The sequence below is a fragment of the Drosophila nasuta genome, chromosome 2L (genome assembly GCF_023558535.2).
Source record: "Drosophila nasuta strain 15112-1781.00 chromosome 2L, ASM2355853v1, whole genome shotgun sequence".
NCBI classification, from domain to species: domain Eukaryota; kingdom Metazoa; phylum Arthropoda; class Insecta; order Diptera; family Drosophilidae; genus Drosophila; species Drosophila nasuta.
Genome location: NC_083455.1, coordinates 21,981,519 through 22,000,032, shown reverse-complemented (window position 1 = coordinate 22,000,032; position 18,514 = coordinate 21,981,519). Strand labels below are relative to the sequence as shown.

General features: G+C 39.2%; 1 protein-coding gene across 1 annotated transcript in view; it reads right to left on the bottom strand.

Moving 5' to 3' along the window:
- Positions 1-11,919: 11,919 nt before the first annotated feature.
- Positions 11,920-18,514, bottom strand: part of LOC132793320 (transcription factor hamlet) — a 28,191-nt gene continuing 21,596 nt past the window's right edge. Inside the window, 4 exon segments of the mRNA XM_060803134.1 lie at positions 11,920-12,853; positions 12,910-13,139; positions 13,141-13,485; positions 13,552-14,625. Of these exon segments, the coding sequence (XP_060659117.1) occupies positions 12,145-12,853; positions 12,910-13,139; positions 13,141-13,485; positions 13,552-14,625 (2,358 nt within the window). The 3' untranslated portion in view covers positions 11,920-12,144.

Below are 18,514 nucleotides of genomic sequence, written 5' to 3'. Positions count from 1 at the left end.
TTATCAAAAGAAGTTCAAAAAATCAATCTAAAATCTAAATATAGTGCTGATCTAGAGCTATTAGAATAAGCTTTATTTATTGTTAAAATTGCTTCAGTTTACGTTTTTTTTTCACTGTAAATAATGTCGCAAACAATATAAGAAATACCTATACAAAAATATATATTATGTTATAGTTATATAATGCCAACTAGTCTAGTCTATAAAAACCACATGTTCAATCGACAATCGAATACAATTCTTTAATATTTATCTTTGGCCATAAGAGAACAAATGTAAACGAAATTCCTTGGCATTAATAAAAGTTTAATAAATAATGAAACAAGATTTGCAAAGTGAACTGCGAGATCAACCATAATTGCCCTTTTATCGACTTTTGAGTTTATTCGCAATCATTTGCGATTGCAATTGCAGCAATCGTTGAAGAGAGTTGCTAAAAGAGCTTCAAGAGCAACATCGAGAGATGTAGAAAGCAATTTCGAGTATCGTTTACAGCTATGTTCATTAGGTAAGTTAGTTAGTTCTCGGCATCGGTCCATAAAAGTAGTGGACAGACATATAACATGGAGTGCATATGATAAGTGCAGCAACCCAATTGCAATCGAAGAAGAAGCCTCCACAATCCGAACACTGGGCAATCATCGAAGACAGCGTTGGATAAGTACTCCAACTTCGAGTCGTAGTCGAAGTCGAAGTTGGGGCGCAACTTTAACTAACTAAATAAAGAAAGAACGAGGCCTTCGAGAGCACCACATTTTGGGTACTACATAAACAGGCAAAAGATACAAATGCATTGCTTGAGATACAAAGATACAAAGATACGCAGATACACAGATACACTTGGGCAGTCGGTTGGAAAGGAAAGCACAAATTGCCAATGCGATGCGATTTCAGGAATTTAGCATAGTTTGTGGCTTTCATTTGCATTCAATTTGGATTTGGCATTCGCCTATTTTTATTTTGCTTTTCTTTTTGTTGTTGTTGTTGCTGTTTTTCTGCCTGCATTTTATTGTCATTTTACGTTGTTGTTATATGTCTGGCAACAACAACAACAATAGCAACGACGACGACGACGACAACAATAATCGACAACAATAATAGTAACAACAACACACGAATGCCACGCGCCTACTTATGTTGCCATGTGGCATGTGAAGTGGAGCTCGCTACGATCCCGTTCCCATTCCCCTCCTCCCCACTCTCTGCGCTGCCTTCCCCCATCTTCCTTGCAAACCACACAGCGAAAGAAACGAGCCAAAGCTGGGTCTTAGATAGATCCACAACCACATCCCAGGCTGATGCATTTTGGGTGCTGCGGCGTTGCCAGTTAAATTGCAAAACACCTTTGCAGCGACAGCCAGAGAGCAGCCAAAGCAGCCAAGCAGCCAAGCGGAGATGCTGATGGAGTCGCAGATGGAGGCTAAGGTACACAGACAATCAGAGGGAGTTGCACCTTGGAGTTTCAGGGGGAGAGGCAACTAGAGCTCTCTTTGTGTGTATTTTTGATCCGTTTTCGTTTTGTTGTTCCCCAGATCTTGCACTACATAAGGCCACATGTTGATGATGATGATGATGATGACGATGATGATTATGATGATGATGATGATGCTGACGAATGGGGCGATTGAAACGTTTGCAGCTTGAGACAGCTTCTAATCAAATTGTCGAGTTAAGAATCAAAATACATGCCATAAGAAATTAATAAATAAATCACTACTTAACAAGAATCATCTAAGGCCTTCGCTGCCATTGCTTTAAAAATAGTGTTAGTATTAATTTTAATTATAACTAACCTTTTAACTAATAATAATAATAACAAGAGTCACTCTTCAATAGTAGTCAATAATCTATAAAAATTAGCTAGCTTATGTATTTACTCGATAGATGAACAGCTTAGCTGGAAATGATAAAATTCTATAGCTTCTTAATTTGCATTAAAAATTTAGTTAACGACTAACTAATTATCAAATTAGCTCCTACCAAATTTCAGTCTTAATTTCTAATATGCTGACGACTAAATGAATAAATATTTAATCACTAAATATGCACACAAATAAAATGAATGCCACATTATGAGATTTGAAAAATCATATTTTAAAATGTTTTGTTTAATTTGAATGCAACAGTTCTCTGAATAATTATTTATTATTATTACACAGACAGAAAAAAATCTCTATTCAAAAAAATAGATTGCAAATATTGATTTAAGAACATACTAATAAAAAAAATCTGAAATTAGGTTGAAAAAATCTTAAAGTAATATATAATAGAATATATGCGCAAGTTTACATCTTTACATTTTGAAAATCTTATTTTAAGTTTCAAATTTTGTTTCAAGAATGTTCTATCTGAAACAAAATTCTTAGGTTGAACAAAATCTAAAATATAGAAAACAATTTCAGATTAAAAGATCTTATTTTAAGATCGAATCGATTTTAAATTTAAATTTGCCAACTTGATATCAAATCTTGAAACAAGATGCTAAGGTTGAAAAATTTCTTAAATCAAGATTTTGTTTTCAGATTATAAAATCTCATTCACAATCGAAAAGTTATCAAATTCAAAGTTCCCTATTTGATATCAAAACTTGAAACAAGATTTTTCGGTTGAAATATCTTAAATCAAGATTTTGTTTTCAATAAAAAATCTGATTCAAGATCACATTCAAAGTTCCCAATTTGATATCATATTAACCAGCCTTAAGACTACATAAATTTTATATTAAATCCTTACTGCAACAACCAGTTTATTTTATTTATGTGAAGTCAAATAAATATGGAATGTAATCCAATTATTTTTTGCGCAGTCATTAATTCTAAATTACAAATAATAACAAATAAATAACTTTTACATATTCTATAGCAAATATTTCTTAACATGGAAAAGATTGAATAAATATAATATTATTTAATTATTTTATTTTATTAAATCTAGTATAGAGTAAATATAAACCAAAATATCATACTAAATTGAAAACAATTCCTTGGCTAGCTCCGCTTTCATTTCATATTTTATTTATTCAATTGCAAAAGTGAAAATGATCTCAAATATAGTAATAGTGACTCTATATTGAAACTGCAGCTGTTGCAAGCTTCAAGCGACCCTCCTGGGGCTGGTTGCCACATGCATATTCCTAGATATGCAACTGCCTTATGTCCCTCATCGGTGTCGTCGTCTTAGTTTGTTGTCGTCTTGGAGACCGCCTCCTCCTTTGGCTTTGGCTTTGGCGCGCAATCGCTGAGATCTCAACTGATAGAGCAATGATGTGTGTGGAGTTGAAGACGAAGACCGAGACAGAGATGGAGATGAAGCTGCACCGACTGGCAAACGGCACAAGCGGCACAACCTTAACTTGGCCAACATGCATACTCTAGTTTGGAAACAACAACAACAACAACAAAAGCGAGAGCGAGAGCTATTGCCATTTTTGGTGGCATGGATGCGAGTGTGGCGATGCAGTCGCGTCGCTCATGTGGCAACATGATGTTGGTGGAAATTTATGTCATCCCTTGTTGTCGTGTTGAATCTTACGATGACATTTCCAACATAATTTAAGCCCACGCATCCAGTTCCAGCGCAAGCTCGAAGACAACAGAGAAACCCAAAGCAAACAATTCAGGCTCTTGGTAATGGGTGTTGAATGGCGTGTGTTGGCCCCAAAAGACACATTCTGTTGCACATGTGTGTTCGTGTGTGTGTGGTGTCTTTTTTTGTGGCATGGCATTTTGGCAAAAGCTGCCACATTGACGATGACACCAGCAAAGAGACGACAACAACAACGACAACGACGACGTCTGGTGATAAATTTGTTGCATTGCGTGGACGGAGCTCAAAAGAGAAAAAACCAAAACAAAACCAGAACATCAACTTCTACAACAAATGCAACAATCACATGGAATAGCAATGAAAACATGAGGCGTGGAATCGTGAACAAATCGTCTGCATTGTAATTTAATGTATCAATTGCTTTGATTTGCCAATTTCAGTGATCACTCGACGCGTCTCGGGGGCGACGACAAGCGGCACGAGCAGCGCTTCAGTTTCAGCCTAAGCTTCAGCTACAGCTTCAGCTTCAACTGATAGCTGAGAGCTCCGACAGCTCCTATGAACTGTACTCGAACTACTCGGCAGCATCGACTTAAACACAAGCTCAAGCTCTCTAGCTGGAACTGCAACTGCAGCTAAAGCAAAAGCTGTAGCTGAAGCTGATGCTGAAACTGATGCTGGAGCAGCACTTGGGGCTTGATTAGTGTGATTTAGTTACAGGCCGTGTGCCAGGCGCATGACACGGACGGACAGACAGACAGACAGACAGACACAGCAGAGTCAACAGCTAGGCGACTAATGACTGTGATGAGCATGACTAAAAGATACCCTACACAGTCAAATGTAGTGAACTCAAATTGCATATTAATTTAGTAAGAATTTTGTATCTATACTTTAAAAAACTTGCTAAAAAGTAGTTAAAAAGAATACTTATAATATTATTATATATTAAAGTATATGTATATTAGAACTTTTTTTTATCTACTTTTTAGTAAGTTTTTAAAAGTACAGACAGTTTATACGAGAGAACTTATTATTTCTTATTATAATAAATTTTTCCTTGTTTTGACATAAATATATACAAACAAAAATTCCGATTAATTAAAAATGAAATATTGCAAATGAAGATTACTAATTGCCAAAAAAAAATATACTAAATATTTATTTTAATATTTAAAGAGAGACAATTTATATCTATTTTGTGGTAGTTTTAAATATTTTTAAAATATTTCCCAATGCTTAATTGTCCTTAACAAAAAGGCTTTTTTCATTTCAAAGCAAATTAATATTAAATATAAAATAAAAATAGACGCGACAAAGATATGATAATTATAATTCGAAATTTTCAAAATATATATATCTTTATATTCATTCTTATCTAGCACATAAAAAAGAAGAAAGAATTTTACAATATATAATATCATTCTGTTATTTATTTGTTGTTTGTTTTATATTATTGCGCAAGTTGTGGGCAATATATATATATAATATATTTAAAATATTTCCCACTCGAAACTAATATATTTGAGGTTCAATTGTCCTTTACAATATTGAAATTAGAAAATAGTAAAACTTTTAAGAATAAAAATTAGAATAATGCCAAAAATGGCTTTTTAATTTCAAATCAAATTAATATTAAATAAATATTGACAAAGCTATGATGATTATAATTCAAAATATTCGATGGAGTTTAGTTTTTTTTTAATTTCCTTATTGTTTAATTGAACTTAGAGTTGTGATGATTATAATTCGAAATATATCAAGATAATGTATAAAGAAACCTTAATCGATGGCTTTATAATCTTAAGTTTAGATGTTAGGATTTTATATTTTTTTTTTTAATTTTTTTAATAAAACTTAATGAGTAAACTATGTAAACTTGTGGATTATTTCAGCCAAAGATTTATGTAACTTTTTCTACTATGCGACTTATTATATTCGAGAATTTTAAAATAACAACGAGTGTGCTACTTTATCATACCTCACCGCTCACATTTACAGGGTATTTGCTTTGACTCGCTGATGCTCTGAAGAAGCAATGGGTCGGAAATCTGTTCCCCCTGCAGTTTGGACTTTAACGGCGACGACGACGTCGCTCTTGTTGTAGTTTGCACAATATTTGATTCCATCTGCAAAGCTGACAAAGGAAGCGATCCAACGAGGGACGGAGAAAGAGGGCCACAGAGAGGTGAGGATAGAGGGGCTGGGGAGGGGCGATCGCGAGTACTCAATACCAGGGGGACCCGGGGCCGGCCCACTGTGCGCAATTTGCTACACGAAACTGTGCCACAAATGCCGAGGTAAGCAGCAGCAAGCGGCAGCGTGCAACGTGCAACAGGCAACAACATCTGCGGCAGCGGCAGCGGCAGCCGAGCGTTTTGGTTTTGGTCGCTTGTGGTACCTTTGGGTGCTTTGGGTGCTCACTTAGTTCGTTTGTAGGAAATGAAAACATCTGCTGACTGATTGCCCCCTGGTTGCAGTTGCAGTTGCAACCACAACAACTAGAAGAGAAAAAACAACAACAACAGCAAAGAAACGGAAAAAAATGTGCAGCACTCTCTGCCCAATCACTCAGGCAAGTTATGAACAACAGTTAGACGCTGAACTGAACTGTGTCTGCCACTGCTGCAACATCAGCATCAACAACATCAGCTCTGCGCTCCGATTGTTGCCGCCAAGAGGGCTATATATACTATATAGAGCCATAGTAGGTCTCTTCATGGATCAATGGGATACGCGTGATATCCTTCGGCTAGATTCCATGGCAGTTCGCAATTCACGTCTTCCGTTGCCAACATTGATTTGGTTGCCATAATTGTGCCATTAGCTTGCAGCCAAAGCAGCGGACAGACAGCGGACGGACAGACAGACGGATGGGCCGACTCGACACAGTCCAGACAGCAACAGTCTCCACACTCTCCACACACACACACATTGAGAGTCTCCAACAATCTACAATCGACAGTCAACACAGTCTTCTCTCTGTCTCTCTGCTTAGACTTTGGGCCACCTTTGGGCGCCTTTGGCTTGTGTCTACATTTGCATCCGTTTACAAGCGTGACAAAGGAGGGGAAGTGGTTGGGGGGAACCTTTCGAAAGTCACCACAAGATACAAGTTTCAGTCTGGCAGCGTTTAACGGTTCTCGCTACACTCGCCTAATGTGCCTTCGCATTGATGCGCAGTTTGCAGTTTTGTTGGCCCTGCTTCGACTTTGCTTCGCTTTGACTCAGATGTTGCCACATTTGGGGCTGCAGCTGCTGTTCCTGCTGGGGCGTGTAACTGGGCCATTTGTGTAAGCGGCACATAATCAACAGTTGCTTAGTCTCAGTCCATCTATAAACTGGGCAAGGGCCAGAAGACTTCGACTTAGATGCTTAAAGTCAGCTCGTTATCATAAAGTGCATTTTTGATTTTGGGGCTGTGGCACATTTATACGATGTGCAGCACATGCCCCACATCCCAACCCAGCAGCAAATGGCAGCAGGAGCTGTAACAGCTTGTGGCATCCACTCTATAATCAGCCATAGAGAGGTGTGAGTGACCTGAATAGAGACTCAATTATAGATGGAAGCAAAACTGAAAAGTATTAGTGCTAGTAAATCGCAATTGCAAAACATTCCTTCTTCGTTCTTTGCCTGGTGCTCAATAAAAAAAACCACGAGAAATTGGAATAAAGGTTACGATCTGCGAGGATCATCAATTGCCATCCATTTGTGGAAGCTTTAGGGCTATTTAATGATGCCCCAAAGCATCGATTTAATGATGGGAATGAGAGCAACAACATTTTTATGAAAGCTTCAAGAAAATATAAATATTTTAAAACTCATTTGTAAGACACGTTATGAGCACTAAATAAGTTTACTCAAGGCGGAGTATAGACACTAATATTATTAATGGATATTCAATTTTAAATAGGATTCGTTTAACTTTGGATTAAGGTAAATTTGTCATTTTTAACTTGAATATTAACTGCATGTGTAAAATGCATTGAACATAATAAGGTTTAAAAATATAAAATATCAACATAAGGTTTATTAATGGTACTTATCAGTATATCATCAGTAATAGATTCGAGCTATAAATCATTTTTCTGAGTTCAATACTATGATTAAAGCAGCAAGAAGATGCTAAATTTTAATTCAATTTCGCATAGACTCAAGATCGTTTCTTAAACTCTACAAAAAATAAAATGCAATAGAAAACTTACCTAGTACATATTTCCAACAGCTAAAAATCCTTCATTGTTACTGTGCAACATGTTTATGCTTTCATTCCTTTACGCAACATTTAGTATATGTTGCCAGCAACATGTTGCTGTAACAAATTCACTAAACACCAGCACAAAAATTTGTCACAAGAAAAAAAACGGATAAAGACGTAATATGCATTTTACTGTGGAGTTGTCGTACTCTTTACTCTACTCTTTCGCACACATACACATACGCGAGCATAAATGAAGACGCAAAAGATGAACGCACGCTTTTACCGTTTGTCGAAACATGAAAAAATGCTTTTGCATTTGCACTTACTTTCCTTGTAATACTCGTAGTTTACACATTTCGCTCAACAGTTATAATATTTTAGAACACTAACTACAACTTTACTTTATTATTGCATATTTAAATGTTCTTCCCTGAGTTATTGCTCATTTTTGGTTCCTTTACCATTCCGATCATCAAGCACGTGTCCACATTATCGAGTTGAAGTTAGAACTGACGACAAACGAAAAGTGCAAGTGGAAACAAAGCGCGAAAAGAGCTTTTGAGTGCCTACTTCCTGGGCCACCTATTGTTGTTTTGTTGTACTATGTATGATTGAATATCAGGAACTGTCGTATACAGCGATGAATTCTTACTTCTGACTTGCTAATTAATAGGGGTGAAAGTACGATAACCGTGAAATAGAGCATGAAAGCTAGGAAAGAACTTTTAATTTGTCTTGTAAAATTAAAATTCTCGTCGATAGATGTCGGTTTATTAGCTTAGCTTAATGGAAGCCAGGCATTGTAAATATAATATCAAATAAAGTTTAAATTATGTGAATAAAGGAAGGAATAATAAAAGGAACGTTTTTGCATAGTATATTACCACATATATAAACATAAAGCAAATATCAATAGATCTAAAATTACTGAAGACTTAATTACATCTTCTTTAGACCACCCAAAAATTTACGACCTTCTCTTTGTTTGCCAATTAAATAAAAATTCGCCCAATTCAATTTGAACTCATCAATTATTTGAACAAATTTTTTGACCAACCTATCAAATAACTATTTATAGTTTATAATTTCGCAATATTTCAGACCAAAATGCCATTGACCAAGTCATCAAGCAGCCCAACTAATTGACCAACATATTGTGGGTAATATGTTGGTAAATTAGTTCGAATGCTTGAATATTTTGTGTGGCTCAAATTATGCCTTCTTCAATTAACGCCTAAAGGCCACAAAAAAGCGAGTAACTAATCCAACATCTAGATTCTATGCCTTCGCAAAAACTAATGAGAATCGCAGAGAAGGGGAGAAGGGGAGGGCATAGCCACATTGTGGAATGAAGGCAATTACCAATTATCTACTGTTTTCTACACAAATTTAACATAATTTGGCCAGTTTTGCGTTCGAATTGTGCCACAATTGTGGAAGTTGGCTGTGGTCAGGGCCAACCACGCGCCAATAAGAAAGGAAGGGTGGAGAAGGTGGAAGGGGAGCAGGACTGAGTTGGCCCGAAGATTATTATTTTGGCTACCGACTGCCAAATGTATTTCGCATAATCGAAAGTGACCGAACCGCAGCTATTTCGACTGATCTTTTGTCTGAGTCTGACTCTTGAGGTGGTGCCTTGTGCACAGGTTGAAAAAAGAAACAAGTAAAAAAGCTACAGTCGAGTGTGCTCGACTTTGAGATACCCGCTATCCACTACCCATTTTAAATAAAAGTTAAATATTGTGGTATTATTCTCGAAATGTACACAAAAATACCATAAAATGTTAGAAATATACCAAGTGGTATATTCGGTATATCGAGTACCACATTCAAAATATACCATAGACGGCACAATATACCAGATTGGCAGCCAAAGTAACTAAGACACCTAGTAAGTAGGCGTTTTTGCCCATACAAAAGTTTTTCTTTAAGAACTTCGACAATTTTTATCTGATTGCTACCAAATTTTAAGGAATCACAAAGATATAGTTATATTTACTGTAGAAAAAAAATATAGCTCTATGTCTTATAGTCTCTGAGATTCAGTGTTTCATACGGACGGACGGACAGACGGACATGGCTGAATCGTCTCGTCTGTTGACGCTGATCAAGAATATTTATACTTTATAGTGTTGGAGATGCCTCCTTCTACCGGTTTCATACATTTTCTGTCGACACAAAGTTATAATACCCTTCTAGCCTATGGGTAGCGGGTATAAATACAAAAAATAATGATTGATGCCAATGCGGCGTTTGGCTAATACAACTTAAAATTCAGTTTAGGAAAAAACAAAGAAATAGAAACAAAAAGCAAAAAACTGAACGAAAAGTATTGGTAACACAGGTAAATGTTATTGGTATTGGAATTGCTATATACATATAGATATTGGTATTGGTAGTTCATAGTCTTAACCGCATTTCGCCGAAGGCGTAACACACTCTAAACCGGAAGGGTAATTAACTCGCATTGCCGATCACGCCTTTGCATTCAGAGCAGATGGATGGCTTGGCTTAGATGACTAGCTGCCTGCTGGATGGATAGATGGATGGATGGTTGGTTGCTGGGTTGGGTGGCTAGATACACAGATATATATTGAGATACGCAGACCAGATAGATAGCTGAATAGATGAATGAATAGCGCTCTGGGTTCGGTATATTAAAAACCTATAAGTTTCAACTTATTTCTTTTCTTCGTTTCCTTCTCGTTTTTTTTTATTATCTTATTCTCTTTTTTCACTCGTTTCTTTCTTTTTTTTGGCGCTTTGATGCGAATGATTAATAATAAAGCCAGTTTCAGTTTTGAGTTGAGGTTCGTAGGCAAATGCGTTTGGAAATGATGTTTTGGGCGCTGCCAGGATTGATGGCTGTATAAAGTCTTCTTTTATGCGCTCATTTACAGTCGATGAGCGTTTTAATGGCTTTATTAAGTGCTCAGAGAAATGTGGTTTTGTTGCCAAATAAATGATGATATTATGAAACAACCTCAATTAAGTTATTTGTTACAGTTTAACAACTATATCTCTGGACAGCTGCAGAATTGAGGAGATCTTAAAAGAGAGCACTAAAAGTATAGGTATTTATGTAGAGATTTTAAATACCTCATCTGAAAATTATTGTCTTAGAAAATGCGCAATGATTTTCTGATTTGAATGACATAAAATATAAATAATTGCTCCATATGGTATAAAATATGTTAAGTAGCATAAATAGTACTTTGAAATATACTATGATGTATAAATAGTATATAATATATACTAAGAAGTATAAATAGTATATATAGTATGTACCATACATAGTATATTTACAGTATATTTAGTATAACCCTCAAATAGTCAGTAGCATAAATAGTACTTTGAAATATACTACGTTGTATAAGTACTATAAAATATACTATGTAGTATAAATAGTATGTGCCATATAAAATATACTAAGTGGCATAAATAGTACTTTAAAATATAGTATGTTGTATAAATACTATTAAATATACTATGTAGTATAAATGGTATGTACCATACACAGTATATTTACAGTATATTTAGTATAACCCTCAATTAGCCACCATTCTGTTTGACTAAAAGGAAAAACGCTTCTATTTTTAATGTGATTGTTTTATTTATTGATTTTTTTAAATGTTCCATAACGATCTCTCATTTGCCTTCGCATACATGTACAGACATATACATATATAATAATTATTTATATATATAGTTAAACGTTAAGTAAATGTTATAAAATGTTGTAAGTTTTGTATTGAGAATTGCAATAATTAGCACTAAAAAATATTGAAACTTATTCGCATAGCCTACAGATTGAAGTGAATGACGACTTGCGCTCAACACTCAAAATATCCAATCGAATACCCGATTTATATTCTGTATTCCTCTGCCCCCCTGATGCCTTATATATAATTTTTACATACGCTCCACAATTTACAGCACAACTTATTTGGTAATAATAATAACTATGTATATAATATAAGATCATATCGAGTGTATATCGAGGCTAGTCTACAATTTAATTATATATGATCCAGTTGTGTACAGAGTTTATAAAGTTTATCGAAACGTGATTTGATTAAGTTTTAGTTTTTGTATACGTTTATATATATATATTTTTTTTTTTAGTTTTTCTTGTGTTTACTTCACCGTCTTTTTCCATTGATTGCATAGCTACGAGTAGTTAAATTGTTTTTTTTTTTAGATTTTTTTTAGTACGTTTTTTTGTTGAATTTATGTTAGTTACATTGATAAATAAGTATCTAGAAGGAAAATGCGAACTACTTAACGATTAGTTTTTCCCTCTTGGAGGCACACGCTTAAGTAAAAGTTTAAAGTAAGTTTTTTAGTAGCAGGGAAATTCCCTGTTTGATTTTTTTTTTTTCTTTCTGACTTTCTTAGGTGCTCACTGCGATCGTTTCGCTAAGAGCTGTGGGATTATTGTTGTTGTTGTTGCTGGTGCTGTTGTGGTTGCTGCTGCTGCTGCTGTTGCTATTGTGGTTGTTGTCAGTGTTGTTGTTGTTATTGTTGACCAGCAATTCCTTGTCGAAATTAGCCGATTGTCGCGTCGACACCGACAACTGATCATCACTGCCCGCATATTCCTCCGTATCGCCATCGGCACCCCCTAGACTTGTGGGCGTGTACACGCCCTTCATGAACGAACGAATATCGTCGAAGCAGGCCTCATCGCGCTCCTTGGCCTCATTGGAACTGGGCGAATCGTGATACTCGAAGCCAGCGGCATCCGCTTCGTGTTTCTTCACATGCCGATCGAGATTCGTCTGCTGGCCAAAGCTGCGATCACAGATCTCGCACTTGAAGGGTCGCTCCTTGTTGTGGATGTTGCGCACATGACGCTGCAGATTCGACGAGATGCTGAACGAGCGATCGCAGTACTCACACTTGTATGGTTGCTCTCCCGTGTGTGTGCGCAGATGTCGCGTGAGGTTCGCGGAACGCGGAAACACTTTCCCACAAAACCTGCACGTGTAGCGATCCTTTAAGCGTCCTCCTCCACCTCCACCTCCTCCACCACCTCCGCTGCTGCTGTGGCTGGCGGCGATGGGGGGGGACAAGCGGCTGAGAGGCCGGCGGCACGCAACGCTTTGCGGAAAGTGTGCTCGGGCGGACACGACAGATGACGTGAGACGCTGCTGCACGGAGCAAATGCTCCAGCAAGTGGCGACTCAATACCTGGCCGTCCGCCCATTTGGCCTAAAAAAGGAAACGGTGGCGTTGAGAAACGATTGCGATACAGCTCCTCCAACAGCAGATGCGGATGCATCTGAGGACGTGGACAAGCCAAGGCGGAGACTGCAGCGGCTGCAGCTGCGGTTGCGGATGCTGTGGCCGCTGCCGCACTCTCCGACATGCTGCTCAGCTCACCCCCCGGTGCTGATCGGTGGCGAGGGAGTGCTGTGCGGTGCTGGCGACGCGCTGGCACTGTGCGTTGGACTGCTGCCCTTGTAGGAGAGCCGTGAGGTGGACGAGGATTCCGCCGAACTGTTGTTGTTGCTGTTGTTGTGCTTGGCCAGCTTCGCCGGAGGCGGTTGCTCTAACTCGGGCGTGGGCGTGCGACTCGTCAGGGGCATATAGTTGAGGCTGGCGGAGCTGCGACGCTTACGACTGGCGATGGACAAGTCCAGGGGCAACTCAGCGCTGCTTTTCTCCGGCTCAGCTTCTGGCTCGGAGTCGCCATCGACGGGTGGCGGAGTGCTGACAATGTCAATGGATTTCTGTAGGAAATAAGTTAGGAATTTAGTATTTATCTCAAAGGGAATCTCTTCTAAGTTAAAACCTACTCTATCATTGTCGGGATCATTCTCTTCCTCCTCCTCATCCGCTTGCAATGTTCCTTCCCTTTTGATCTTGCTCGAATCGAGCTTCAGGTTGGCTGCCGCCTTCAGCTGTAGCTCCGCATCCTGTTCCACTTCATGCTCCAGCAGCTCGTCTTCAACTTCCTCCTCCTCTTCTTCCTCGTCGCTGACCTGCGTTTCGGACTTGATCAGTTTCCGCTGCTCCGGTGAACTTGAATCGCGTTTGAGCCGCGATGGGGAATCCTCCGCCTTGATGTTCATCGCAGCCTGCAGTTGCTGCTGGAAGGCGGCATTGGGGAACATGAGCGGTCCTATACCGCGACCCATTTCCGCCAGCTGCGGATGATTGGGAAACATGTGCGGCAGCGGAAAGTTGCCCGCCTGCTGCAGGCCGGGTGTAAAGAAGTTGGGCAGGCCGTAGTGTGGAAAGCTGGCAAAGAACGAGGAGCTCGGACGCATCATAAACAGATGATTTGGTGGCGTGGCCATGTTTGCTGAACTTGCGGAATCGCTGCTCGAGTTTGGGTTGGGATTAGAGTTGTTGTTGCTGCTGTTAGTGTTGCTGCTGCTGTTAGAGGCGGCGGCAGCGGCTGCGGCAAGACGCTGATGAGCACCAGGTGGCAAGATCAAAGGTGGCGGTTGTTGTTGTTGCTGCTGTTGCTGCTGCTGCTGCTGGTGATGATGATGATGATGGTGATGAGAATGATGCAGACGCGACTGTGAATGATGATGACTCCGGAAAGTTTCGGTGGTGTCGCAGAATTTCTTGTGCTTGGACAGCGAGGTGACCGAATTGAAGCTGGTGTTGCACTTCTTGCAATTGATTTGAACACGGCAATCGGCGTGCATGCGACGATGGCGACACAAGTTCGAGAATTGCGTGTACGCCTTGAAGCAGACTTCGCAGACAAAGGGCTTGACCGATGAGTGGATGTGCTGATGTTGCTTCAGCCCCGACGAGGTGGCAAATGTCTTGCCGCACTCCGGACACGGATGACTGCGAGCTCCAACGTGATAGGCGCGAATATGACGCTGTAGATTCGATGGGTCACAGAATACCTGCAAAAGACAAAGTCGGAGAGAGAGAGAGAGAGAGAGAGAGAAGTAAATAACAATGATCAATAATCTATGAGTGTGTGTGAGGTTGAGATTTAAGACTGACTTTGCTCTCGTTACGCTGCCAAATGAAATGAAACTGAAATTAATCAATCATCTGCTGCTGCCGCTAAACGGATCTGTAGCGAGTGCTCGGTTCAACTCTAGGTAGACAATGCTCCCCCCTTCTATAAGATTACGCAAAGGCAGCAGCAATAACAACAACTACAACTCCACCCACTAGCAGCAGCAGCAGCAGAGCAAAGACGACGGCGACGGCAGCAACACCTTCGTCAATTATTAACATCAATTGCTACAATTGTCGTAGCCTGACCATCCCTCCCCCCTCAAAAACCTCTCCCCACCCCTCTTCGATTCACAGCCAAAAGCGTGAACAGCGCTGCTCTAGAAATATTGTGATTTGTTCACCAACCACAACAAAAAAAAACTGTAATTACAAAGATAGAAAAAACTAACTTCTAAGAACAGAATAAATTACTTGAATTTAAAAATGATATATTTAAATAGTTTCCTTCTCGATGTAGTAAGTATTTTAATTCTTTCAACAACAATTTATAAATGCCAATATAGCAAATGAGATCAATATTTGCTGCAGGTTACAATAAAGTAAAAATGCAATTAATTTGCTTTTAAACTCACAGCTGCAATAAGAATATAGTAAGAAATTTGAGCTCACTTAGCAAGCACTTAAATGTAATATGTATTTAAATAAAGCCCCCAAGAAATATTAAGCAAATTAACATTTGCTACATTTACCATACCAGATAATAAAGAGAGTAATAATAAATAGAGCTTCTAGCCTTAAAGGAAATATAATAAAATAAATTACAAGAAAAATACAGAAAGCTTTTAAAGCAATTTACATACAATTATTTCTATGAGAAAATATGAAAGCTCTCCCGAACTAAAATCACAGTTTTGATCACAGTGACTGCGACTGCAGGCAAATTCACAGCTAAAGCGCTTTTTTGTATACCTTTTGGGGGGTTAACGCAATGACAGATCGAGCCGTTCATTTGGCCCAGACACAGACACAGAAACAGAAACAGAAACAGAGACGCAGGCACAGGCCCAAGACAAGTTAAGCCCAGCCAAGGCATGGACAGTGATGGGTACGTAAGAGAGAGAGAGAGGGAGGGAGGGAAGAGAGGGGTGCATTAGGCACAGCCAGTTTTTCAGTATCCACTTCAAACTTGATTTTCGGTCAGAGCCTCCACCCGCGCTGCGCTGTGTTGATCCGAGCTGCGCTGCCTTTTACGAAACTGTTATGCCTAATCATGCTGTCATAATGCGCTACGAATTCATATCAAACGATGATCGAGTCAGCCTCTGTCTCTCTTTTGTTGTTTGAGCACGAGAGAAGAGTGGAGAGAGAAGAGTGGAGAGTGAGCGAGGCGGCGACTGAGGACTGAAGACAAACGGCGACACACACAAGAATAGCTCGTGCTATAACTACATCAAATGGATTAGATTCAACTACTCTCCAAAAAGGCGAAAAACGCCACAAAAGACAACGGCAACAACAACAACGTCGACGACGACGATGGTGTTACAGCAACAATAACAACAACAACGACAACAACAACGGTAACAGCAATAGTTGAAGACTCATGGATAAAGTGTAGGTGTTTTGGCATGCAGGCAGCAAAGGCAGCCGAGGCAACGAAGGCGACAGAGTGAGCAACGAGAGCAACAGGCAGAGGAAGCGAGAGAGCAATAGAGACGAGCTCTGGGTGCTTGAAGCTCGCAAAGGTTGGCCTTTGGAATGCGATTGTCTGCGAAGTGCTGTGATGTTGTTGTCGTTGTTGTTGCTGTACTTGGAGTTGTTGCTGCTATTTTAGTTGATGCTGTTGTGTGTGGCGTTAGGATCGTACGTGGGGTCAGACCAAGGCGTCTGCAGTAGGGCAATGAAAGGAGATCTAGAGCTTGGCAGAAGACCAAACTGGTTAAAAGCCAACAACCAGTTGGCAAACTGTCCAACTAAAACATGTTACGACTCTATACAAAATACACACACAATGTCTGCAAAGTAATTAAAAATGTTTAAAAACTGTAGCTAAATTATTTGCGCTCCTTGTTAATAGGCACTTTTATTTGCTAATACAGTAGCAAATATTCGTTTGCAAAAACAAAAGAAAACATGCAAAACAGCCAACAACAAAATTACTATCGCATTAGCGCGACAACAACAACGCATAAGCAATTGTTTTTGCAAAGCTTTGGGACATAAGAAGTCGGAAGCTCAAATTTGTTTTTGTATGCATGTCTTAGAAGCTCTAATTTGTTTTTTTTTTCATTTTCTCTTTGCTGTCGTATTTGTTTTTGTAGTTAGCAGGGAGAGCTTGCATTTGGTGTGTTTGACTTAGTATATTACAAAAACAAAGCTACCAGGAGAGCACTGAGCAGAAGTTGCTCTCTTTACCTATAGAAAAATCAAAAGAGCATAAATTCTACAATCGCCATATTGTTTTTGCATTTTACATTGACCTATTTTTAAGAGCATGTGTAATTGTTTTTGCGGGATACAGATCTTACAAAAACAAAGCTGCGCAGAGAGCACTGTTAAGAGAATAAGTTGAACATACGTATATCGCCTTTACTCCTCCTAGCAGTAATGGATCATGACGAATTTACTTGAGTATTAGCTACTTTACAGCCTCGCACTGAAGAGAGAGAAGAGTTAAGCTCACTTAGCCCCGCCAAACGAGGTGCGATGTGGAGTGAAGTGAAGTGCAGCTAAGCCGAAATCCGAAATGGAAAACATGCTAGATCCGTGGCAAATCCCTTTTGAAACGCTTTAAACTTGGACTGCTGCTTGAAAACAAACAAAGCTGACAGCTGAGCTCAGACCCCGTTTTCGATTTTTTTTCCGCCGTATTTGATTTTATTTGGTCTTTATTTTTTTTTTGTTTTGGACCTCAGCGAAAGTATTGCCCTTTTATGTAGGCAGGCAGGCAAGATCGATCATCATTTGTTTGTAGCCTCGGCCAGCTCCCGTTTATGTCGCTGTCCGAGTAGTGGGAGTGAGAAGGGGGGGAGGTGTGTGGCATGCCCCACCACAATGCGTGCTACTTACATGCCACCGAAACAATTACAGAGCGCTAAGTAAACTAACTGTAATGCAACGAGACGTTGAATCGATTGAAATACCGTTTGAAATGCAACAGAAAAGGGAAAATCGAATATCAAAAAAAAAGACGAGAAAAGAAAAGCCTCTAGAGGAGGAAAAAAGAGACAGACCACAAGATTGTAATCAACATGCCATTAAAACATCTTTGCAACATGTCCAACTCGTCGATGACAATGACGAAGTGCCGAAGACGCAGACGAAGACGAAGAGAGGCCTGTAACGAATCGATCTATTGCTATCTATCTATAAGACTTTCAAGCTCTCTGTCTCTTCTGTGGCCCTTTAATTTAACATTGGCATTCAAATGCAGCGCGAAGATGAACAACAACAACAACAGCTACAGCTACAACAACAACTGCAACAGCAGCTGCTGCTGCTTGAACGAGTTGGTAACAAAGTTTCTTCATTACGGCCGAAATGGTCTCTTAAGTGTTTTGGATGAGTACACGCCCTAATTTCGTATTAACCCAGCGCGTGCGGCACCATCCAAAAAACGAAGGGGGGCTGGCAAAAGACAAGTAACCAAAGAGGTTTCTTCGATACGTTTTTTTTTTTATTTTATATTTACTTAATGCCATGTTGAAGCGCCTGCGGCTATTGATCTGCTTGAAATCAAAAGTCAAAAATACCACAACGACCTGATACAATAATTAATGATACGATCATTTCATTTAAGGTAATGCCGCTGCCTCTCTAAGCACC